Source organism: Betta splendens, chromosome 10 (assembly GCF_900634795.4).
Source record: "Betta splendens chromosome 10, fBetSpl5.4, whole genome shotgun sequence".
Lineage (NCBI taxonomy): Eukaryota > Metazoa > Chordata > Actinopteri > Anabantiformes > Osphronemidae > Betta > Betta splendens.
In genome coordinates, this window is record NC_040890.2 from 9,491,954 (window position 1) to 9,517,068 (window position 25,115).

At 42.6% G+C, this 25,115-nt stretch overlaps 5 protein-coding genes across 11 annotated transcripts; 1 reads left to right on the top strand and 4 right to left on the bottom strand.

The window, feature by feature from the left end:
• Positions 1–839: 839 nt before the first annotated feature.
• nsdhl (NAD(P) dependent steroid dehydrogenase-like) lies at positions 840–3,072 on the bottom strand. Its single transcript, XM_029165627.3, has 8 exons — positions 2,957–3,072; positions 2,798–2,858; positions 2,544–2,705; positions 2,303–2,449; positions 2,100–2,228; positions 1,874–2,016; positions 1,636–1,738; positions 840–1,527 (listed from the first exon to the last, which is right to left on the bottom strand). Exons 2-8 carry the CDS (start codon positions 2,816–2,818, stop codon positions 1,195–1,197), a joined length of 1,038 nt encoding a protein of 345 aa, XP_029021460.1. The 5' UTR covers positions 2,819–2,858; positions 2,957–3,072; the 3' UTR covers positions 840–1,194.
• An 850-nt stretch (positions 3,073–3,922) lies between these two features.
• Positions 3,923–5,946, top strand: cetn2 (centrin, EF-hand protein, 2). Of its 2 annotated transcripts, none has more exons than XM_055512294.1 (5): positions 3,923–3,944; positions 4,402–4,566; positions 4,653–4,781; positions 5,031–5,168; positions 5,262–5,946. In XM_055512294.1, exons 1-5 carry the CDS (start codon positions 3,939–3,941, stop codon positions 5,349–5,351), a joined length of 528 nt encoding a protein of 175 aa, XP_055368269.1. In that variant the 5' UTR covers positions 3,923–3,938; the 3' UTR covers positions 5,352–5,946. The 2 variants fall into 2 exon arrangements, with proteins under 2 accessions (XP_055368269.1, XP_029021461.1); XM_029165628.3 differs by lacking the exon at positions 3,923–3,944 and adding an exon at positions 3,951–4,220.
• Positions 5,947–5,951: 5 nt separating this feature from the next.
• On the bottom strand, positions 5,952–7,266 carry LOC114864961 (olfactory receptor 10G4-like). Its single transcript, XM_029165973.2, has 3 exons — positions 6,952–7,266; positions 6,768–6,869; positions 5,952–6,660 (listed from the first exon to the last, which is right to left on the bottom strand). Exons 1-3 carry the CDS (start codon positions 7,165–7,167, stop codon positions 6,064–6,066), a joined length of 915 nt encoding a protein of 304 aa, XP_029021806.1. The 5' UTR covers positions 7,168–7,266; the 3' UTR covers positions 5,952–6,063.
• Positions 7,267–7,986: 720 nt separating this feature from the next.
• Positions 7,987–12,306, bottom strand: gcna (germ cell nuclear acidic peptidase). 2 transcript variants are annotated; one of them, XM_055512376.1, is made up of 13 exons: positions 12,283–12,306; positions 11,503–11,605; positions 10,980–11,172; positions 10,821–10,893; positions 10,668–10,723; positions 10,512–10,578; positions 10,343–10,413; positions 9,828–10,241; positions 9,568–9,733; positions 9,275–9,419; positions 8,996–9,131; positions 8,688–8,892; positions 7,987–8,605 (listed from the first exon to the last, which is right to left on the bottom strand). In XM_055512376.1, exons 2-13 carry the CDS (start codon positions 11,590–11,592, stop codon positions 8,374–8,376), a joined length of 1,848 nt encoding a protein of 615 aa, XP_055368351.1. In that variant the 5' UTR covers positions 11,593–11,605; positions 12,283–12,306; the 3' UTR covers positions 7,987–8,373. The 2 variants fall into 2 exon arrangements, with proteins under 2 accessions (XP_055368351.1, XP_029021867.1); XM_029166034.3 differs by lacking the exon at positions 12,283–12,306 and adding an exon at positions 11,979–12,135.
• A 111-nt stretch (positions 12,307–12,417) lies between these two features.
• On the bottom strand, positions 12,418–24,692 carry ogt.1 (O-linked N-acetylglucosamine (GlcNAc) transferase, tandem duplicate 1). Of its 5 annotated transcripts, none has more exons than XM_029164934.3 (22): positions 24,330–24,692; positions 22,548–22,728; positions 21,981–22,224; positions 21,768–21,836; positions 18,398–18,514; positions 18,226–18,305; positions 17,820–18,015; positions 17,560–17,700; positions 17,377–17,477; positions 17,107–17,260; positions 16,846–16,947; positions 16,540–16,737; positions 16,128–16,286; positions 15,954–16,043; positions 15,727–15,852; positions 15,382–15,552; positions 15,172–15,288; positions 14,908–15,078; positions 14,514–14,666; positions 14,163–14,415; positions 13,936–14,059; positions 12,418–13,849 (listed from the first exon to the last, which is right to left on the bottom strand). In XM_029164934.3, the coding sequence occupies exons 1-22, from the start codon at positions 24,364–24,366 to the stop codon at positions 13,669–13,671; spliced, it is 3,165 nt and encodes a 1,054-aa protein (XP_029020767.1). In that variant the 5' UTR covers positions 24,367–24,692; the 3' UTR covers positions 12,418–13,668. The 5 variants fall into 5 exon arrangements, with proteins under 5 accessions (XP_029020767.1, XP_029020770.1, XP_029020769.1 ...); XM_029164937.3 differs by having other exon boundaries at positions 16,558–16,737; positions 22,548–22,698; positions 24,330–24,691; XM_029164936.3 differs by having other exon boundaries at positions 22,548–22,698; positions 24,330–24,691.
• Between the last annotated feature and the right edge of the window lie 423 nt (positions 24,693–25,115).

Sequence of the window (25,115 nt, forward strand, 5' to 3'; positions counted from 1 at the left end):
AGGCTGCGAGCGTGTCAAGCTATGCATTTCATTGCCCATCCCATTAGTGTGTCTGATGACTGTGCCCGAATTGTATTCGAGTAATTTCCCTAAATCACAGACAAAGCCTGGTGATGTATAGTATCGACGGAGCGGAGCGCGAGTATGAAAATACATTGGATGTCCACAGGAATGCGAATGGCAAACGTTGGTCTCATGAGTGGAATGTGGAGCCTGCGCTAAAACAATGTGCTAATGCACAACAATGTGCAAACAATTACCGACTGCTGCAGTCAGTCTTCCTGCTGATAGAGGCCCGAGGCCATTAAGTGTCAGAGGCCGCCTGCGTTATGAGATGCGGGTTATGAGCTGGATGTGGTGCAACGCTTCAGCCTTTTTACTGCTGCATTCGCTCATTGTTGTTTTTCCACGGGTAAAGTCTCTTTAGAAACGGTTCACCGGAGCCTCATTATCCGTTTAGACACATTATGACCCATGTGAACAGGTGAAGCAATTATGGCAGCAGAATGTGTTCCAGGAAATAAAACGCCTAAATATACTTTAAGGTGTTGCGCAAACTGCAGCTTCCAGTGGATTTTAACAGATTTTGATGAAAGAGGAAAACATTCACGAGACCGACCGTGAACGCGCTCAAAGGCCCGGCTCATAATCCATGATCCGTCTCCCATAATGAGCCTCGCTCAGTGCATAAAGCTGCTGCCATGGCGACTCAAAGGTAACCTCCCCAGACTGTTGACACAAAAGGTGAAAGTGCCGCTGATTGTTTGCACATGCACTGATACTTTAGCCACAGCATGAGGCAACAGCCCCACACCATGCAGACACTAACGTCCACGCACTTCAAGGCAAAGTGTCAACGTTTAATCCATCATTTTCATGCAGCCTGTGAGAGACAGGATAGTAATTTTAAGGCATTGGGAAATAAACAGCAGCATCTTAATGTTTTTACAGAACAATAAGTTTAGGTTTTTTACAAACTGTCTTCGTTGTGGAGGAGTTTTCAAACTTTGGAGCAGCAGACTATGAGTTCTGACCAAAACTATGACCCTTTGCTGCCATCTGCTGGCCAAAATGGAGCATCGCGTTAAAAGGTGGTTTCCATAAAGTTTACAGTGTGTTTCCTCAGCTGGAGTTGCCCGTTCAGCCAGATATCGTCGTTCCCGTCACAGCCGCCACGTCTGCGCCTCCCCTCCGTCAAGAACCTCGCCGGAGGTGAGGGTAGCTCTGCACCGTGCGGACGATCCCCTCCTTCAGACTGACTACAGGCTTGTAGCCCATGTCCTGTTTTGCACGCTCGCAGCTGTAATAGTGGTGGGTTCCAGCCAGAGCTACTCTCATTGGAGTGAAGGTGGGTTTGAAGGACACGAGGGGACGCAGGAGCAGAGCCAGCAGCCAGAGGAGCAAGGCCAGTCCGTAGACGAGCACGTAGGGGAGGTGGTAGCGCGGAGCATCGTATCCCAGACCCACCAGCACCTCAGACATGAAGTCCCAGAATCGCACTGGCTCGTCGTTGGTGATGTGGTACGGCTGAAAGGGAAAAAACAGGGTACAAACAGGGTACACAATTAAATTAAATGAAGAATGCAACACACAAAAAAGCAGATCAGCTCTGCTTTAGGTCATATTCACGCTCACTTTTCCACACATTGGTGAGTCTGGTTTCAGACGTTCGGCAGCCAGGATGTGTCCATGAACTACATTCTCCACAAAGGTGAAATCCACCAGGTTGGTCCCATTACTGCAGCAAATAAAGCACACAACACAGAGTAAGTGATTACAATGAAGCCTGACAAGATCAAAGTCTCAGGCCTTCATTCATTATTTGCCGCAGTGAATGAAGATCGTCAACATTGTGTCTCCATTAATGACCGACCCAATGATGAACTTCATCTTGCCCCTGCGAGCCGTGTCCACGAGGATCGGAACCAGCTGTGGGTCCCGGGGCCCAAAGATGCCGTGCGGCCGGATGGCAACAGTGAGGAAACCCTTGTCTTTGTCACACGCTTTGAGAACCAGCTGAAAACAAAACATGCAAATGGTGGCATTAAAGCTACGCTCACTGTAATAAACACACCGATGAAGCCCCCAAACTCGTCTACCTTCTCCTGCTCAATCTTGGTCTGCGTGTAGTAGTCGATGGGCTTCTTGGCATACGGCAGATCCTCGCTTCCATTCTTGATGTCTGTCCCTTCAAACACCACGCTGGCGCTGCTGGTGAGAACCAGTTTCTGACCGGAGCAAAGCGGTTGCCACGTTAACACGCAGGCTTCCCTGCTGAACAGTACGTGTCAAGCTGTCCCACCTCCACGCCCGCCTCCACGCAGGCCTGGATGACGGTGCGCGTGCCGTGGATGTTGACCCTCTCGAACAGCTGGCGGTTGTCGCTGCCGGGGGCCGGAGAGGCGCAGTGGAAGACCAGGGACACGTCGTTCAGGGCCACCGACAAAGCCTGGGGCAGAGCACACGCAGTGCATGAGGGTTTGGTTGTGCAGCATCAGCCGAAGGCTTCACGGGTTTTAGGAATCCTCCAGAGTCACTCTTACCTGTTTGTCGCAGAGGTCTCCCTGATGGAAGGCGACGCCCGGAACCTCGACGTTCTGACAGATGTCAAACACAGACACAGAGTAGCCTCGGTCCAGCAGCTTCTCCACCAGGTGTCTGCCCAGGAAGCCAGACCCACCGACGACGAGGCACCGTTTATTACGCTGAACAAGAATTAAAAAAAAAACAGCATTGATGCATTTAAGGCAAACCAACAACAGCATTTTGTCAGATTAAAATGTTTAAATGCACTCACGGGGCGAAGACGTGTAGCCATTATGAATGAAAAGTATCCAACGACGAAGACTTGACAAGTGCTGGAGTGAAAATATGTGTCATTACAAGTAGAACAAACTGCTAAGACCTAACGAACAAACATTAACGGATAGGAACTGACTATTTAGTGACTATTTACCTGGAGTCAACGCGTGGAACTGAACCGCGCACAACTGTGAACTGCGCGAATCAGCTGAGCGAAAGCTCGTCCGTGATTGGTTGCGCTTTGCTCAGCACAAGGGTTGAGCCTTCGAATAGCCAATTATATTTGCGCTACGTCATAAAACGCCACAGTTTCAACCAATCGTACATTCCACAGACATTACCTCTGCATCGCTCCCTTAAAACCACGCCCACCTGACCATCGACACCCACTGTCAATAAGGTCAGGATCAAGTATCGTTTAATCGTTTAAATGTGTCTCCCTTCTCTTCTTCGCTTTTGGCGTTCTGGTAAATCAAAGAATTAAACACTATTTCCAATACTATTTTCTACTTTCTTTCTGATACATAGGACCGAGATAAAAAAAAGTAAAGGTAGATACAAAACGACCAGACTGCATACAATATGATGTACAGTATGATATTGGTATTGGTATTGGTATGGTAATTAATTCTGATAACAACTTGTTAGATTTTAGGTTGAAGTTATCAGAAAGGTGATTATTCATTTATAATTATATGGCTTTATTGGCTTTGTTAAAATTGAGTGTATTAAGTGCAACTATTAATACTTGATTGTCAGTGCTTTTTTGTACAATTTTTCTGATTGTAAAATCAATAATAATATTTGCTCAGCACAGATCATATGAATAAACACTCTTAAGTATATATTTTCTCCTGGACTATTGTCACAGTTAGTCATTGATGTTGAAGCATTAAAAAAGGTGAGTATTATAGAAGTACCTGAAAAAGCTCATCGATCAGTGTAAAAGGCTTCACGTTCACGTGCGTTCGGTGACGCGCGTCTTGCTCCCGTGACTTTCAGCAACCAATCATCTCTTTGCCCGACTGGTGCGTTCGTTTTTCACTCCTGCTCGCGCGTGGTCGTTGACTGGCTCGCCACCTTGATGGTGGTTCTCTCCGGGCACCAGCGGGAGATGAATCAAACGCGCAGACTCCATGACAGTAGGTGTTGGGCAGCTGAACCTGTGCGTGCTTCGCGCTAGAGACGCTCGTTTTCTGTATATTGTAGCCAGGATCCCGGTGTAAATACGATTTTGAGGAACACACCTAATCGAATGTAGTGTAATTATATGTATTGCTGACACTGACGTAAAGCAGAAATCAATTTAGGATTTCATCTGCTTAAATGATAGGGAGGCTGGAAAGCCTAGAAAATAACATTCATTTTGTAGCAGGTCTGCAGTTCATCTCTGTCAGTCACGTAAACAACAACGGATGGTGAGTCTCATAGTTGAATACGAGGTTGATTTTGTTGCTTGTAATTAAATTTAGATTCCTCCTTTGTGAGTTTATTATTTCTTTATGTTACGAGACATGATGTTATGATGAGGAAACCCCCCAGATGTTATCGTAAATGTGTTTCTTGCTATCAGATGTTTATTTCCTCATGGTCCAACAGGCTACCAGTGCCAAGAGACCGTCCCTGCAGGGTCCAGTGCCGCCTCCGCGCAAGAAGACGGCCCCTAAACCAGAGCTGACCGAGGAGCAGAAGCAGGAGATCCGGGAGGCGTTTGAACTGTTTGACACCGACGGTTCCGGATTCATCGACGTCAAAGAGCTGAAGGTGCAGTAAAAAGGTCGATGCGTGGATCACAGTCAGCATAAAGCAGGTCTCATCCATGGCTTGTCCCATTTTATCGTGTTCTTCAGGTCGCGATGAGAGCTCTGGGGTTTGAACCGAAGAAAGAGGAGATCAAGAAGATGATCAGTGAAGTGGATAAGGACGGCACAGGGAGGATCTCTTTTACCGATTTTCTTGCAGTCATGACACAGAAAATGGTAAATAAATGCTAGGAATCATGCTGCTACTGGTTGAGGTTTTGCCTGACAGCTTGTAGAGTATTTATTTATTTATTTATTATTATTTATTTTAGACTTAGCCTTCATTCTAGTTTATTTATTAGAGCTGACAGCATTAAATCCACCTATTTTGCACTGTTGAGATTCACCATCAGCATTTTATTGGTACACACAAACTCTGGCCACATTCACTTTGATCTCATCACTCGCCGTCTTTCTCTCTCTGAGGCTGAGAAGGACTCCAAGGAAGAGATCCTGAAAGCCTTCCGCCTGTTTGATGACGACGAAACGGGCAAAATCTCGTTCAAGAATCTGAAGCGGGTGGCCAAGGAGCTGGGGGAGAACCTCACAGACGAAGAGCTGCAGGTACGGACTTCAGTTGCACGTGAGAACAACACAACACAAAGCCTCCTGTGTCACAATTAGCTTCCTTTTGTTCCCCTGTATGTGTTTCCGAAGGAGATGATCGCAGAGGCAGACAGGGACGGGGATGGAGAAGTGAACCAGCAGGAGTTCCTGCGTATCATGAAGAAGACCTGCCTGTACTGAACCAGACACGGTGGCCAAGGGTTTTTACATGTAATGCTGCTCTTATACGTGTTTCTATTGCATAGCTATATCCCCCTTTCTATTTATTATGTTACATTTCGGCTTATAACGAGTCCATCAAAAGCTTCAGGCGCAAGAAGACAAACAGGAAGTGTGACTAAACGCTTCCCTCTTCGATATGCTGCATATACATACATGCGATGATACTATACTCAGTGCCTGTCTCACGCTATATTTTAGTGCTTCGTTTGATAGTAGACTTTGTGTGTTATGTTGTGGTTTCCAGCACTTCCTGGGTTTCATGTTTTGGCTCATACTGGTTTTCCATAAACCAGAAGGTTGTACTACCTGTGGATTTGTGCCTGTGCCTCTGAGGGGCAATCATCAATTAGAACTGAGATCGGTCTGACATCTCTGACCTTTCTCACGAGTTCCATCTTTAAAACATGCTTAATGACGTATTTTTCTTGTACTATTCACTATTTATCGCTCTCTGTGTATTTATTTGTCTGACTTCTTAAACATTTTGTATAATATCTAGGTGAATTAATAATCGTAAGTGTTTGCCATACAAATTAAATACCTTTAAGCAGTGTTTTAATTGTCTTTATTTTAACAAAGTTGTACAGTAACTTCACAACACATATCTTAAAACCCACTTTTTCAAAGAAGACATTTTATTGAGGCAAAGGTTAAGCTTTCAAGATTACAACTACGTGTTGCTGTCTGCGCTCCAGTGCGCAGCCTGTCGTATCCGTCGCTGTAGCTCCCGTGAGCGGTACCCGTAGACCAGAGGAATAAGTGACACTCCCAGGTTGTAGGTGATGGTCGTTGCTATGTCGAGGAAATCGCTGTGCAGGTGCCCGGGGATGAGGTAGCTGTCCATGACCACGGGAATCGAAAAGAGGAGCATCTGAGTAGCCTGGAGGCTCAGGGTCACACAGGCTCTCCTGCTGAGCAGCAGTCCTGAGTACATGTCCCAGCAGAGCAGCCAGAAGCATCCCAGGATGGTGACGAAGCAGAGAGGCACCACCGCAGCGGTCCCCGCCATGCAGTAGAGCATCAGCGTGGATGTCCCGGACAGGCAGGGAGCCAGGATGTGAGGCCGACAGCGCCGCAGGGCGAAACTGGCGTGGACGGTTCGGAGGCCGATGGCCGAAGCCCCGCCGCAGAGCGCAGCTGATAAGGTCCATATGGCTGCAACGATCGCTCTCCTCCTCTGAGGACACAGCAGGAAATCATAGCGCAGAGGCCACTTGACGGCCACGAAGCGATCTAAAGCCAGAGCTGTGCTCAGAAAGAGGTCCACCTGTAAAAATAAAACAAAGCTTTAGGAACAATGTCAAAAATTTAGATTTTCTGGTCTTTTACTTTATAAAGTGACAAACACCCATCTCTAATTGACGTATTACACACCAGTGAGAAGGCCTGGATAGCAGAGCAGAACAAAAGGCACTGGATCACAGGGATGCTTTCCTTGGATCCTAAAAGAACTGATTTGATTGTCCAGATGAGCTGCTGAGGAGGGAAACGCCACCGCTTTAACACCGGTCTGATTTAACGCGTGATTCAAATGGTGGAGGAACGTGCCTGGACCTACCTGAAGGGTGTCGCACAGGAGGATGTGCGTGAGGAGGAGAAAGCGAGCGTGTCTCAGGAGGGATGGGGAGCGCGCGATGACCACGAGTAAAGGAACGCTGAGCAGCGTGTGCAGGCTGCAGCTCACACACATGCTGACCATCTTCACCAGGTTGTAGCTGGTGGAGTTAATCTGGGACCGAGCCTCCACCGTTGTCACATTACAGTTAAACTCCATGACATAGCTCCTCAGTTTCCTCCAGTAATGTCTTTGCTTCTCAGTAAAGCAGCACTAACTAACTAAACACTAACGCAGCCCAATTTCTACTCAACTCCTTTGCTGCATTTACTCAGCTTTACCATGTCAACATGTGAGGACTAAAATATCGTCCATGTGGGCAGCGATGTGTCAACAGGTCGCCTTTGCCAGAATTACATCTACGTATGTACACAAAGGATATGAATACATCTGGACACAATTGTGTTCCATCTGTAAATATTGTCCCATAGAAAAGCCCCGGAAACACAAAACCAATTTCTGTTATCTGTGCACAATGTTGACTGTAATTCTTTTCTTCAAACCTGGACTATTGTGTACAATGAGAATCATCCATCCATCCATCCATCCATTTTCTTAACCGCTTACTCCCTAGTGCGGGGTCACGGGGGTGCTGGAGCCTATCCCAGCTGGCTACGGGCGAGAGGCAGGGTACACCCTGGACGGGTCGCCAGTCCATCGCAGGGCAACACATAGACAGACAACCATTCACTCACATACTCACACCTACGGGCAATGGAGAGAAGCCAATCAACCTAATGCACGTCTTTGGACTGTGGGAGGAAGCCGGAGAACCCGGAGAGAACCCACGCAAACACGGGGAGAACGTGCAAACTCCACACAAAAAGGCGCCACCTCCAGGAATCGAACCCAGAACCTTCTTGCTGTGAGGCGACAGTGCTACGCACCGCACCACCATGCCGCCCACAATGAGAATCATGAACAGTCAAATTAACTTATGGCATATTTAAAGCCAAAATTTACCACGTTAGTCAAATCTTGGTTTAATGTGGGGTCATAATTTTAAACTTTATTCACAGAGTTCATAACATGAAGAATCAAACCAGTCAAAAATGAAACACGTTTACCCAAGTACTGTTACAACTTAATTATAATATTCTGCACATTAGCTACCAGGAATGAAAGATGGATGTTACCATTTAGCACTGACTCAACAATACACACAAACCAGATGCATTCAACAAACACAAAATCGTACTGTAAAGGCTTCGTAAGTGCAGGACTAGTCTATAGTCACACTACTAACAAATACAGAGAAAATATTAAAATGTATTGAAATCATTTTCACTGTTTACTGATGTAAGACGAGGCGACTGAGGTATTTCAGCGTTTCTGTTGTTTAGCAAATTTCTTACAGACAAGATCTCAGCTTTGACTGACTTTAGCCTTGGAAGCAAAGTCTGCACTAAGTTTCCGCATCACATCAGCGTGGCTCTGCCCGGCCAGCTCCAGTCGCACGGTGCCATAGTTCTCTTTGACAAAATTGGCAAAAGGCGTTGGAGCACGTGAATTGGTAGGCGTTAGCAACACAAGTTGTCCTGTGCAGAGGGCGCACACAAACCTCTGGGTGTCCAGTGACTTTGAATGACGCCCGATCCTGCGAAGAATCAGGGATAAGTGTTAGAAATAACCAGCAGAGCACCACAAGTTAAAATGCTATTTGAAGAATAAACACATACGTATTCTGGCAGCGAGTGCACTGGTACTGGTATTTGTACTTGATATCGTAACTATGACAACGGGTGACCATGGGCAGCTCAGGATGCATCAATGTGGCCTTGCGGGCGTAAAGCTTCCAGAAGTTCCCATGGCCGTCTCTGACACCGTTAATGAGCCACGTTGCAGCGTGACACATCTCGTGAATGAGTGTGTCCCTGAGTCGATCTAGGAGACCAAGGCGATACAATTAGGCTGAATGTGTGATTAAGAATCAATTAAATATAAATCTGCATCACAATAACATATTCACATAATAGTAGAGTGTTACCTGCAGAATCACAGACTTTCTCCGACAGTTCAATGCGGGCGTAGCGACTCCCTCCGCCTCGCTCCTGCCCTGTGACGCAGTAACCAGCGGTTTTTCGCATCTTCTTATTCCAGGTAACTGACATATTGGTGGGGAGCTGGAAAAGTCACGTCAGACAAAAAGGGAAATGACGTGAAACTGTCATCAATCCTTGCATTGTGTGAACAGCTTAGTTCTGAGGGTCAAGAAGATAAGACATGTCTAAAAACAAAGGAAGGAGAACAAATGACTGCTCGTCACCTTGCTGTCAAACACGCTGGTATTGTACAGCTGGTACAGTTTGCTGGTAAGGTCCTCCTTGTTCTGCTTAAAACTGCGGCTATAGCTGTTACCGGGGCATGATAAGGACTGTAAGAAGCAGCCTGGGGTCTTACATATTGCTGTCCTGCAGGAGAAGGGACAATGCAAAAGACAAATGTTCGTACATCAAATACAAAGTAAGCAAGCTATTCATTAAACTATTCATTAAATTACAAATCATTTCTCCAGAATTTAAAGATGTATATACTAGTTACACTGGTGAACTCATGTACCTGCTGGTAGGGCCATGCCTAGGCTCTGTCTGGCTGACTGCAGGCTTCACAATGGTGGACTTCCCTGGTGTTTTCACAGGTCGAGGCACCTCCCCTAATAATGTCGGAGCAGGTTTTGTGAATACCTTAACTGAAGGACTTGACAAAGTTGGCTGTTCACTGCAGTCTAGATTTAGACAAACAAGAAAGACCACCCTTTGAGTTAGATGGAACATAAATGCTAGCGAGATTTGGATGCAACAATGAGAACTGATACTTGCCTTTACTAGTCTTAGGGGAGAATGAAGTGGCTGTGATGTTTTTCTTCTTAAGTCTCTCCAGTAAGGATGTGAACTCTTCCTCTGAACTGTTTGATTCCTCCAGTTTAGAAGGTGCTGAAAGCGTGCGTTTAGGAGACACCAGAAATGTTGGTGTTTTGTGGGGAGGAAAAAAAAATGGAGATGATACTGGATGTGAGGAAAGTGATGGTGAACTGGTGTCTTTATCAACCAGAGGGTGTTTCTTGTTGGCCCTTGAAGAGGCTTTAGGTTTAGAGTGGCGAGTCCTCCAAGTGCTCTTAACCACAATGTTATCATCGTCATCACTGTCACTAACAAAGACCGGTGATTCACACTGGGACAATGGTTTCCTCAATGTATGCTGGGCTGATGCTGGAGTATTGGTTTTCTTGGGCCCTGCAGCATAGTGGAAGCAAGACGTTGCCTTTATTAAAATATAAACCTACATGCAATTTTTCAAATAGAATATCAGTACTGATAAAGGCATTCAAGATTACCTTTAAAAGATGACTTAGGCACTATGAAGTCGTCATCTGATGAGTTGTCATCCACTATGAAGTTTTTAAGGCTTTAAGATGAACATGTAAAATTAAAAGGTTTTAAATATCTTCATGTGATGTTGAAAATGATAAAAATGAATAAATGACATAAAAAAACAACACTTACCTATCCTCACTACCACTATCGGATATTTTCTTCGGCTTGGTGTTAGGGGTTTTCACTCTTTGCAAAACTTAAAAAAAAAAATAACCCTTTAAATATGGTTTTATTTATATTATAAATTGTCCATGGATAAGACCTTTACAGAAAAATGTGACTTACATGTCTCAAAATTGCCATCATCATCATCATCTGAACTCAACACAGTAATATGAGAACTGCAAAGAACAAACAGGTGAAAGGGTCAACCACAGTTCTGAACTACTGGTGATGCCTCAGATTTTCACAAATTTTCACTGGACTCAATTTCAATACCTGTGCTTCTTGGCGGAACTAAGTGCTTTTTGTGCCTTAGGTTTAGATCTTGGTGTAGCCCTTGCTACAAGAACTAAAGGAGAGAAGGGCAAGATTGACCAACTTGTCACTTTGCAAACTACTAGAATCCAACAGTATTTACACATATTAAGCCCTTACACTGATCAAAGTCATCATCGCTTGAAACGACCACAGGCTTGCTTCTATAATGGCTGCCCTTGATGCACTGGTTCTCCTTCTCTGGGTCATCTTCATCTTCAGAGAGGAAAAGCTGGATTGATGGAGCTGATTGCCCTACAGTCTGATGATCACTTGTGGCGGCACGACGAGACTTGCCAATTGTACTTATCAACTAGAAAAAAATGTAAACAGATATTTAAAGTCAGGCTGCGACCGGCAGTTTAATTATCACACAAGCTGTTGATTAATTCATTATTCTGCATAAAACATAGCCAAAACAAAAATAATTAAGTAAGCCATAACTAAAACATATTCAGGTTAATGTGAAATCACACTAAAGCTTATTAATATACAAATGCATTATGTTGACCAAATAAATTTATTCCTGGCGCAATAATTTTACTGAATTTACTTTAACATCTTTCTCTTAAGTCTTAGCTGCACACCACGTTATATCCATACAACCCAGCTGTCTATAGTGAAGTGTGTAAGTGTTACAAACCTTCCTTTCTGCCGTGTCCAGTGCGTCTATGTCAGTCCAGACCATCTTTTGAGCAACTCTTTCAAATAACCTACTGGTCTCATCATTCATGGTGTTTTATGCCCTGTGAAAACCAGACGGTAACGTTAAACTCCAAAGTCAGAGCATGAGAGCCATTTAACCTTTAAAGTCCAACTCTAATGTTGAACTAAATAAATGACAAGGCAAGTTAGAGGAAAGGTATTATTTGTAAATATAAACTGTTTTCATGTATTTGTGAATCTCTAAATGGGTACCAGAAATCCATAAATATACTTGAAAAATTACGTTAATGTTAGCACCTTGCTAGTTAGCTAGCAAACGTTAACAGGCTAGCGTTTTGCAACTTGCCCTGATTGTGTTTACCGTTACGAAGCACTAAGCGGGTCACCTTAAATATTAGCATTTATTTTCTCAAATATATAAATAAGTGTATAAGTGTATTTAATTAGGATTACCAAGTGCGCCTCTATTGTTGAAAGTAAAATATACCGCTGTAAAACAGAGCTGAAATTTTTAAATCTTGAGCGTCATTTCACAGGAAGTTGTCACGAACAGACTCAACCAATCAGAGCAGGTTATAAAAGCAACGTCAGTTGATTCACACTCGCCAGCAGACAAGCTGCGAAACGATGAAGCATCACAGCCCGACAATGACGCAGTTTTATCCCTATGACTACAGTATTGTAGATTACCTTGCATTTTAGTACAGAAAATATAGTAGATAATAAACAGATTATATCATGACATTAATGTACTCACTCAAAAAAGCCTTTGGGTGAACCAACCCCTGGCTTGACAATCTAAAAGGTTAAAAAAAAGACACCACAACACAAAGTTGAAGTTAAACTTTTAATTCTTACCAGCAACCACTGAGTCAGTGCACAAGACAGTACAGAGTTTTGCTATCTCTTTATTTTTAACGTCATATTTAGAGCCTTGTAGCGTCATCGACAGCAAACCATTGATGGACAATACAAAACAAAGACTATTTAGAAAATACTTACCTACACCGTTCCTTAGATGATTAGAAAAACAAGATCAATTCTGAATACCTCTGATATACAAATTTAAACATAGGACCTTTTCAGCAACTTGACGCTCTGTTGTCGAGATTTGTTGAATAATTTTTACAAGCATAGCATGACAAACAGGACAACGGCTATAGAACGTTTTGTTTGATCGACAACTTAGCATTTGGTGGCAGGAAGAAGTCTACATGTAGATCCAATTCCTTAAAAACGTGCATGTCTACTCATCGGAGTCTTTGTTTAATATCAGCTTAAGACAAACTAAAAAGCAGTTGCAATCGGTGTCTTACAATTGCGTGTTAAAGCTGATGAAACTTAAGTCTGAATTACAACATTGTCCTTTTAAAAACACAACACTCCTAATCCATTTATAAATAGATCAACAAGTAACAACAACTTGTCAGTTTCTCCACAAGCTGCGCTGAGTCCTGTATGCACACTGACAGGAGAAACAAAATCCACAGATCCAAGTATTGAAGGGTTGCAGGGCATTCACAGTCCTCTCATGCTCGCCAAATATATGGTTTTAAGGTTTTCAGGCTGTGTCCAAAAGTCACTCCCAATTAACTATATAGTGCACAAAATTGAGTGTTAACTGTGTAAACCTCTTTATAAAGTGCACACAAATCAAAATGCACAATGAAAAAGTAGTGCAAATGGCTTGTACCCACAATGCACTGCTCCATGTCAGATAAGACAATTATTATTGCGCAACTCAGAAATGTCATTTGTGATGACAATATGAATAGGAGTAGTAAATGTCCAAGATCTATAGTATGATCAATTTATTGTTCGGTAATGAGTGGATGACCAAGTGTACACTAGCAGGGGAGTAGTGAAAGAGTGACTGCTAAGTGATTTCAGACACAGCCTCAGTCAACGTGGCCAAGGAAATGTGTGATGCAGCAACATGTGATGGTGGAAATGTATACATTTGTAGGCTCCTTTACAAGAGTCTTCTTTGCAATGAACTGAAAACAGAGGGCAGAGGGATGGAGTGGAAAGGATTTTGAAATAGAGAGCTGCAAAAACGAAAGGGGGAAAAAAAGAAAACGGGATGAGGAGAGCTGGACATGGTTGGGCAAAAAACTAAAATAAAAATAGCACATTTTCCAGTTCAGGCATTCTCGCTGGTCTCTACTGTCTGGAATTTGACCAGATGTTCTGGCTTGCTGCCATTGCTATGGTGCTCCCACATCTGCAGATAGAGCCTCTCCAGGTCCATTGTGTACTGCTTGGTGTTGAAAAGAGGGCTGCAGATTCGCTGCTTCCAAACACGTGCTCTGACCATCTTTAGACTGAAGAAAAAAGAAAAATAGATATTTTAAGATTAAGACAACATGTAGACTGTTTAAGATATTTACGTTCATTCAGTTTTTCTTACTATTCCATATCAGAGCCCAATTTGACTGCTACGTCTTCATATTCCTGGCGACTTTGGGCTATTAGCTCAGGGCAGCCCAGGCAGTTGAGTTGTGAGGCAGCCACACGAGAGGCAAGGGTCTCACCTTTAAATGAATATAATGTTATGTCAGTTTTATGTTTTGACCCTAACATAAGGAGTTATATATTGTAACAGGTTTTCCCATTGAACACTCATTGTATCCTTACCTGGCATTGTGACCATGGGTGTTCCAGCCCAGAGGACATCCATGCCTGTGGTGTGACCATTGCAAAGAGGAGTGTCAAGGCATACATCAGCCAGCTGCCCTCTTCTGACATGCTCTTCTTTAGGAGCCACAGGTGAGAAGATAATGCGAGATCCAGGCAGACCCATGTTCTGAGCATACTGCTGGATGTTGGGCTCACCCACAGCAGGGAAACGAAGAAGCCACAACACACTGTTGGGGACACGCTTCAGAATCTGCAGCAAAAAAACAGACGCAATGAAACGTCAATTTAAAGTGCGACGTCACAAGAACATAGTTGATGCACTTTTATGAGTAAACTGGCTTAACTTACATTTGCCCACATCTGAAGAGTAGGGGGGTCAATTTTGTACAACTGGTTGAAGTTACAGTAGACTATGGAGTCCTCTGGGAGACCATACTGTGAGCGGGTTGTCACAACAATTGTGCGTGGCATCTCTTCCCCGGTGGCAGCTTTGTTATTGATCTAAAATGAAGGATAAAACAGCATCCTGAGTTTGTTTTCTTTTCTGGTTTTATTGTGGCGCATAAAAAGCAAAGACTAGCTATGACAATCTAATGTTAAGCACTAATCTATATTTCTACATTACGTTTAGCAAAGTCCTCGGCCTACATTTTAGCATTTTAATTTTATGATCACACAACTTTAAACAACCACAATCTAGTAGGCAAGTAAGCGTCCTGTTCTGGTCTGTGCTTAGACGTACCTGTGTCGTGGCAAGACCATTGCTGACAGTAAAGCCATTGATTGTGACTTGAATTTGGCCTTGGTTGATCATGTTGATGATTGCTTCAGCTGCTGTGTTCATGGGAATTACAGGCATAGACAAAGCTCCATTTGTGTCTCCAGTTGGTTCCTGGTTGTTGTCACACTTCATCTGGCCACAGAACAGATAATCATAGTGCCTTATTCAAACCATACACATACTGCAACACAGTTCCTTTAGGTTCATGAATTACTTCTGACTCACTTTTATCACTTTGACATCTGGCAGGCTGTCCAAGAAGGCCTTCAGGTCAATACCATTAAGCACAATGCGGTTGTCAAAAATGTGTCCATTAGACTTGAAATCAATAACTGCCTTTTTCTGTGGATAAAAAGAAAGAAAAATTAACATTCAACCTAAATACTGAGCTGATTCTTTATTAAATAAGAGGAAGTAGTGTTAAGAAGAACAAACCTTAAGGTGCGGGAACATGTTGGCGTGGTCACCAATGAAGAAGGTATTAGGCATGTAGGCAAGTTTCTCAGAATACTGCTCAGCTACCTCCATGGGGGACGTTTCCTTATCGCTGATGATGTAATCCATGAAAGGAGCACCACTAGTTCCTGGGTATCCCAGCCACATAGCCTGCAGAAGAGAATATTTATTATATCATCATCATCATCATCATCATCATGTTGTAGTAGTAGTAGTAGTAGTAATAATAATAATAATAATAATAATAATAATAATAATAATAATAATAATGTAAGACAAGATCAGCTGTTCAATAAAACTGTCAAGACATCACAAGGCTCCAACCTGAATGGGGGCAGGGCGGAGAGCAAATAGCTCATTTCGTGCTCCTTTGGTGTAACCATTCATGTTGACAAGAATGTGGATTCCATCCTGGTGAATACGATCAGCTGCCTTGCCATTGCAAGGAATCTTAAGAGGAAAGGCAGCAATGTCAGCAACAACACCAACAACAACACGTCGTGATACAACAAAAGCAACACCAAAAAGAAAAATAATGTTACGACAGTTACCTGCGAGAGGTCTGTGAAATGATGAGCCTCTGCTACAACTTTCACACGGAAGTTGGTGCTATCATCAGGGCTTAGTGCATAGCAGAAGACCTTGGGAGAAAAAGTATAAACTTAACAGCTATAGTTACTGGAGATATTTCCAGTTTTCTCACTATATCAAAATAATTCACATACCTCAAACTTTTCAGGATTGTGCATTCCAGGAATGGACTGCATCAGGTGGGAGGTTGGATGGTTGCCAAAATCAGAGCTGACATAGCCAATACGAAGTCTCCCACTGCTCGCCTTTAAATCCTTTGGATGCTCATAAGCAGGTTTATGTAGTGCATTGATCTGTGAAAGAGCAAATGTATTAAGATAAATGGTTTTACTATTATAGTTAGAGTTATAATAACCAATATAAATGTTACTGGTAATAAATCATGTGTATACCCTCACCAGCAAGCAGCCCATCTACCACCTGCTTTATATTAATTACATCCAGTATCTCACCCATCCCTTACCTTTCCCATCCCATATACCTGCAGACAGCCACTGCTATCACCAGCCACCTTCCAACCCATAAAAATAATTAAGGGTTACTTGCTTTCATCAGTGAGTGTACCTTGTCCAGACAAAGGTTTCCATGGCGCTCTGCAATGGCCTTGCGGAAGCCATGGGAGAGTGGGTAGAGCATGCTGTGGTGTGGGTGCACAGAAGGCAAGCGGTTCTTTTCTAGCTGGTCAGCCACGATGCTCACAAGCTTCTTCATCCGTTCATCATAATCTGTCCAGTCACACACAATCTGGAAGAGTAACAAAAATGAAAATGTTGGAAAATGCACCATTTCTGACTTATCTACTGAACATACAGCAAGTATTTGACTAGAAATGTAAAAAAAAAGATGAAGAACCTGAAGGCAATGCGCCAAATTGCAGTATGCATCAGGAAAGTCCGGCTTAAGTTTCAAGGCTGTGCGATAAGATGCAATGGCCTCTGGAATGTTGCCAGAATCCTAATAGTAAAGTTAGGGGGGGAAAAAAGTTAAAATGCTTTACCTTATAGATGTAAATCTTGGTGTAAAAATCAACACAAAAACCATGAGCTGCACTAACATTTTGGTAATGTGTTAACATTTTAACTTAATTTAAAAACTGTGAAGAATTATTCATACCTTGTGAATGGAGGCCAAATTACTGTGAGCATCAGCAAAGGCGGGGTTAATCTGGATGGCACGAGTGTAGCACTGCAGTGCTCCTTGTACATCTTGCATTTCCTTCAGTGTATTGCCCATGTTTGAGTAGGCATCAGCAAACGTGGGGCTGATTCTAAAATACAAAAAAAATGAAACAACTATTAAATCATAATCTAAAAAGGGGGGGGACAAACATGTCCAGGTCAAAGCCTTTGTGTTTTGGGGAAAAAAAAGCAAAGTTTCACAAACCTAATGGCCTCCTTGTAGTGCATTAGAGCTTCCTGAAGTTTTCCCTGCTGTTGCAGGACACTGGCCAGATTTGAGTGAGCTGCTGCAAACTCCGGAAACACCTGCAATAATATTAGTTTTGTTATATATGCTGCTATCCCTGCTCCTATTCACCTTATGAAACAAACTAAATTCTCAACTCACCTCTAAGGCTTTTCTATAGAGCTGAACTGCCTCCTCAATGTTGCCCTGCTCACGTTTGATATTGGCTAAGTTATTAAGGGAGTCTGCATGGGTTGGGCATAGACGCAACGCTGTGTTATAGCATTCTTCTGCCTCAGACACCTGCAAAACAGAGTGAAATTTAGAAAAAAAAATTGTTCTCACAAATCCTATGACATCTGACATTATATCATATTATATTGAGACGGTCGCCACAGGAGACAGCTGAAGTATTGGCTTACATTGCCTTTCTCCTTCAGCGCATTTGCCAAATTGCAGTAGGCATCAGGGAAATGGGGCTGCAACTCAATAGCCCGACGGTAGGTATCAATAGCCAAGTCAATGAGGCCCTGCTCATAGTAGACACAGGCCAGATTTCCATGAACCACTGCATGGTTGGGGCTAAGACTCAGGGCTCTCAGATATCCAGCAACAGCTCTGAAAATATACAATACACAACTTTTACAACATATTGGATAAAGGAACTGGAAATGACTCACAATGGTTGCAGATTGTATGTTATAAACAGTGACAGCACTTTCACAAGAGCAGCAATGTCCCTGTTTTTACAGGGTGGTGTTTGTTTTAAACCAATACACAAATAATGAAAAAACAAAAGGGTGTCATACAGTAACACTTTTTACTCACCTGTCAAAAATACGGGCTTCCTTCAAAACATTTCCTAAATTGATGTATGCATCAAGGAAATTTGGGTCCAGGGTCACTGCCTAAAATTTAAAACTAAGGTTATAAACACAAGAAAAAAAATAGAAACACTAAAAGGTAAGCTTGAAAGATGCTACAATGAAATAACACTGACCTTTTCAAAATGATGTATGGCCAGCCATATCTCTCCCTGGGCGTTAAACACACAACCCAGGTTGCTCCAAGCTACTGCAAAGTTGGGTTGAGTCTCAATGGCTTTCAGGTAACAAGCCTTGAATGGGTCCACAATGAAAAACCACAGGAAAGTCGGAGAAGAGGTAGAATGGGAGAGGTATAGTACGTAGAAGGGAGGACAAGGGATTGTAAAATAAAAACAAATAGAAGATTGAGAATAAAGTAAGAAAAAACAAAAAGGGCAGAAAAGGCAAAATTAGTGACTATTCTCCATTATGGCAAAAAGTGAGTCTACAGCATGGGCTCGCTTGCGCACAATTCTGCCGCGCTAAGCTGCATTGCTTTTTCCTACGCTGCGCGGATCCAACCAACACCCACACATACGTCCTCATCCTGCAGTTATGACATTGAACTTACAGTAGTGTTTGGTGCTGCCCTCCAATGACCCCAATACTGAGTAGCTATAACAGATCACAGTTACTTTAATGTTGATTTTCCTATATGTAATTCTAAATTAAAAGAACTATCACTTCTATAAAGCCTCTATGTTTATTGCTAGAATGTCATCTCACAACCTGGGATGCTGGACAGTACGTGATGGTGATGGTCCCTGTAATGCATGCGCAACAAACGCGAGCGCATGGTGTATGTCTATTGCCACCATCACAGTTCAAGCCATTTGCGAGACCTTGTAGCTGACAAAGGTCTTTGCTTCGCTGCTGCGCTCGCTGAAGGGCCTGGTGAGAAAGCTGCAGACCAACAACCCCTGGCAGGACTCCTGCAACACCAGACTGGCACACACTCAGCACCCATTAGGTACCTCAGAATAAAGGGGGATTGTAGGTTCAGTTGAGTGAATACACTGAAGTTCAAACAGGGGCCAGTGGAAGAATTATGAAAGTAGAATTACTTTGCAGAATAAAATGTAAAAGCCAATTCAATCTGAGATGTGGGAGCATTCGGGAGCAAGGCTGGTTGACAATGGGGAGAGGTCCGCAACCAAACAGGCCAAAGGGAAGCAGGGATGGGGGGTTGCATGCTTGCGCTGTCCGCCTTTTTGGTTACTTGGAAGGTATCGCTGCGCAGCCCCTGCGCTACTGCAGACTCACAGCGCACTATCTGCATCATCATCAGAACGCTGCAACTCCAAATAAAGAAGAAAAAACAAAATAAAATAGGAAAAATAACCAACATGTAAGAGTTAGAGGGTTCTTACTTGTTTTTCACAATTATTGCTTCCAAATCCAAGCTTCTTTTTACTTAATATAGAGTTGGGTAATTAGTAGTTTATTATGAGAAGTGTTTATTGTAATTTGCTCTTCTACTTTCTTTTACTTTGTTCTTCAAAAGGAAGCAACAAGACAGAGGAGTTCAAGTATAAAGTGAGGTGGTTTTTCTTTTGTTGGCAGTTACAAACCCGTTACCATATTTTTGGACTTTGTCAGAGTGGTGGCCACGGCTGGCTGGAAGAAGAGGAGGGACTGAGGCTGCCCTAGTGTTCCTTTCCGCCAGGCACCTACGCAGGAATAGTGTCACCCACCTGAAACCTTCTAAATAACAATATCAGTTGTGGAAAACCAAAAGAGACAAAATCAGAAAACAAGATCGTTAGTAAAAGTTTTCAAACAATACATTCTTTTTTATATGGAACTAAAACAGGTTCTTCCAAATCACAACAAACATAAAACAAGACTGTTCTTAGTATTCACTCATGCAATGAATGTTTCAGAAAACAAAACAAATGCTTTAAGGATCATTTAAATGGAAGAAAGGCTTTTATGTATTTCAGTTTATGAGTGAAGTAATGTCAGGCTACTGGCTGACTTCTATTGGGTTTTCCTTACCAAACTACAGGAGGGAAGTTACTGGCTTGATCTTGCCCAAATGAACTGATCCCATTTCTTTGGGAATAATATTACATATTTAAAGAAAAGGGAAAAAGTATTAATCAACAAGAATATTTTTAAAATTCGTTTAGCATTTTCATGAAATTTTTAAAACTTTGATTTCTTTATCCTGGCCTGCTTTCTTGAATCCTGGCCAATGGGGTAGGGAGAAAAGTCTGTGGTTTAATTATGTATCTAGAAGCCTCCCCAGCTCTGAAATAAAGAGGTCATCACTGTTGCTGCGCATGTTTCTGTCTTTCTAACCCAGCATCTGACGCAGGCGGTGGAGTATAGATTGTGAGCTGTCTGCCTGGCACCACTTGGATCATTTTAAGACATTTGTGAAGTAACTCCTAAACCCACAATTTACCACTAATCAACAGCCATGGATATCATAATTGATAACCATCTGAGTAAAGTTCCATTAACAACTAACAATGAATAAAAGTATATGTGCATTAGAAGCAGTCCTGTGGGGTGCCTGACTACTAAATGGACATATCTGAAGGGTCAGGAAGACAGCTCTAGGCGCGCACACTCCACCAAACCTCAGCAAGCGCACGGGGGGGTGGAGCAACAGAGCAGGAGAGCTTTTGACTCCCTTAAGCTCCTTCCCACTCCTGTACCCCCCTCTAGCATGAAATAAGATGGCCTGTAACCAGTAGGACAACTCCACATCTGAGGATATGACCCAACCCAAGGACCCCCCTGTAAATGGTTTAAAATGATGGTATCACCCCCACCTCCCCCCATAGTGGCAGCAACTTTACTTGCATTAAAGAAAGTCATAGGGCACCTTAAATACAGAATGGGAGTACAGTGGTTAGGTTAGAAACCATCTTATCTTTTGCACTGCAAAGTTGAACTAACTTCTCATCAGTTCATATATTCTTCAAAGACCGAGCCAGCATTTTCCCTCCAAAATCAACTATTTGAAAATGAATGGGTCAAGATCAAACATCACAAAATAAATCAGTGTACTCTATTAACTCCAGCCTTTCTTCCTGAAAGAGAAGGGGTGACCTCTGGCAAAAGGTCAGGGGAAAGAAAGGGCTAATGTAACTAAAAGGCATACAGGGTGGGAAAAAATTTATACTACACTAAAAAAACTAAATATGATGCTATCTAAAAAGTAATGAACAAAAAAATTGCATATACTATTAAAACAGAATAGAGATGTTGGTTGCCTTACAGGTGTTTATTTAATTTAATCTAGTGTCTCCACAGGGAGAAGCTCGCTTCAATGTTTAGAAAAAAGGCTAAGATTGTCCTTGTATTGGCCAAGGGGCTCAAAAGGGAGAAGAACCAATGTGGCTTAAAGATGTCAAAAAGAACAACACCTACAGCCTTTGTAGGGAGTGCTAAAAAATTAGAGTATGGGCAATGAAAAAAAGATAAAAACTTACAAAAAGGAAAAATACAAACAACACACAACTACAGAATTGCCAACCCAGTAGAGCATACCTTAGCCTCTTCCAACCGCCCGAGGGCTTTAAGCAAGTTGCCCAAGTCACTACGGACACAATAAAGATCCTGGAAGAATAAATAAGAGACACAATGGAAATTGTTTTAATCTACTGCTACAATAATCAGTAGATTCATATAATCACTCCAAATGTTAGCAGATTTGAAAAACAGTTTCTGTTTAAAGAATTTGACATTCAGCACGTCACTTACAGGGTTATATTGTAGAGCCGACACATAGGCCTGCACTGCTCCTTCCATGTCCCCTGCGGCCACAAGAGCTGCTGCCAAATTGATGTATCCATCAATAAAATCTGGCTTCAACCTCAGAGCATGGCGGTAATGCTCTATGGCCTCCTGCAGTTGTCCACGTTCCTTGTACACGTTCCCCAGGTTGGAGTATGCCTCAGCTAGCATTGGATTTTGCTTGATTGCCAAAGTACTAAAGTGAGCAGACCTGTAGAGCAAGAACAGGCAGAGAAAGTTCAGCTTTTTGCACAGATGAGTCTACAGTCAAGAATATATAGTAGCACTACCCATTTAATGTTTAGTTAAAAAGTGACACCCTGATTAAGGCATAAAGCAGGAGTATGGCCAATACTGAATCTATGTAAGAAAAGAGACCAAATTTAAACCTAGGTACAGAATTTCAAGACACACTTCAGATGTAACATATCACTACTTAAGTCAGCTGTTTGCACGGACAGTGACAGGAGGACTATTATATCCTCCAGCTCTACACTACACTGAATGTGCCACAACTATGCTCCCACACCTTACCTGTCAAGTCTTCGGCATTGGAAGTGAATAGAGGACAGGAGCAGCAACACGCCTGTGTTATCAGGCTCCTGTCTCCACAGTTGCATGCAGTGGCGCTCAGCCGCCTCAAAGTCTCCTGACTGATACTCTCTGTGCGCCAGCTCAGCCAACCCTTGGAAGGAAAGCATACGTTTTGTCGGTTCTGGAGCACCAACACAGCCCAAGGGGAGGGGGGGGATAACATGTTAGATGTGATGGAAGAAATTAAAGTAGACAATAGACAAATGAAACAGAATATAAATAAAACAGTGACAGAAATGCTATTGAAATAAACCTAACAGCAAACAATGAGTGAAATCAGGAGTCACTCACAAATATGATATCAAAAAATATCAAAATATGTACTTGAAAACAAGTAGCTCATAACTTCGCTGCAGATAGGGATGAATCTGAGTTTTGAGATGCAAAGAGCATACTTGCACACAATAACCTTTTTGTCGGTGAATAAGAAACATTTAATGACATTATTTCAATATAAATAGTGGCAGTGGTTTACAGTCAACAGGGAGCTAATTTAAACAATACCATTGTTGGAAAAACTAAAAAAAAAAATCACCAAAAACAGGGAGGACGAAATTGGCAACACTTGAGGTATACAAGGATCAAATACATAAAGATAAATGCAACACCTGTCTTTAAACAATGATTTTTGTTTTGTTTGTACTGTATCAAACCACATGACTTTAAGGCAGGTTTACTCAGGTGTGGCCTTCAAAAAGAACACTAATGGGTGGAGGAGGTGAAATGGTTTTGACACAACTCAATCTGAGACAGTCGATTGTTTTGCAAATTAAAAACATTACATAAAAGGACACACAAACATTCATCCATTAATGGCAATTAGATCTTCGCACATTTGCGATATATTTATTTTCAGTTACAAAGAACAGCATCTTGTCAATGCCTCTTCAATGTCTTGCACCTTGACATGATCCAAACAAAGGGTTTTTAACAGGTCTACAAGAAATAATCTTGCGCAGTTCGAATATCACTCATTGTAGTTTTGGAAGTAGTGCTAGATCCAGTGACAACACACAACCTTTATAGAAAATAAAAGACTGAACACCGATTTGTTTAGATCCTGTAAAGACGACAAGGCGTTGACAAAACATGGACATGGCAAAGACAAGGCCGGCCAATATGCTTCGGTCCTGCTTCCAACAGCTGCCGTAACTACGAGCAACCATGCGGCATTCGGGGGTTGGTTACCGCTTAACTTGGTCACTCTTTAATGTAGAACACCAGCGTTTTACGGCAGAAAATTATACTTAACCTTGGAGACCTGCTCCAAGCGGTGGGGTCGGAACACCCGGTTTTAACACTCTGATGCTTTAGTGTTCTTACTATGCACGTGCATTTAGCAAGGAAAACCAAATTTCGTAGTTGAATAACTATAACAAAGCAATGCAGAACAAATGGGGGTTCTCTCAAAAAACGACACTATTTTCCTGTTGATAACGGTTAGCTAACGCTACCCAATGGCTCCCTTAGCTAACACGTTAGCTAACCGTATTACTCGTGGAAACCGCTCCCAGTTAATTTGGCCATTGTACACATACACGAAGTTAAACCAATTTTAAAAGACTATTTAGCTAGCTCACGTAGCCAAAGCTAACACACCAGCTAGCGCTAGCTGGTTAGCAGCCAGCGACTCACGATCGTTTCTAGATTTTGAAATCATAGTCAAGTCATTTGGGTCTGAATTGCCACAGGCCCGGTGAAGAGGTTTTACTATTTACCAACCTGTGCTGTCAGCCACGTTTCCCACTGAGCTCGCCATCTCCTCGGTCTTCGTGTCCTGCACGGTGGTCGTCAACGTGCCTTCTTGCGGTTGAACAGCTTTAGAGAAAATTGTGCGACTGCTAGTCGTATGATGTCGGCGAAACCAGCCAACACGTTCCCTAGCAAGCTACGGTAGCTTCTGGCTTTCTGTAACGCAACGTTACCTCCTGCTGAGTTTCATGGAAATCACGCGGTGGTCAACATAGAGCCGAATATTAAGCGTTAAACATATAACCTATAGCTTCACTAGCGCCAAAAAGGCTGTTGTTTTAATGGCGATGCTAATTCGGTTCGTCTCAACAAAGCAGCTATGGAATATAAAATGGCGAAATGGGTGGAACTTGTTTTTGACAGAAACTAGATCCATGCATCGCCGGTACATAAAAACAAATTTGTATAATTGTAATGCATGTGATATTACTATAACATAAACTACAATGTTAGATTTTGTTTTACAAACGATGCGTTATAAATGTCTTCCAAGTAAACTTTATTGAGGATTATTCTGTGCGGAGGAATACAATGGTGCAGTGCTATCGGAGTGTCCTGGGCCTGATGTCTGAAATATGATTCCTGCACGCCAGAGCCTCACGACGTCGGTGTGTCTCCGCTGGAGTCATTATTGAATGTTTATACAGCGGTAATCTCTTGCCATGTTAATTAGTCATGTGCTGAAAATATAAAAAAAATATTTTTTAACGTAGGGCTGTCCGTCACGTAGTGCCAAAAATGACCTGATGTTCTGTC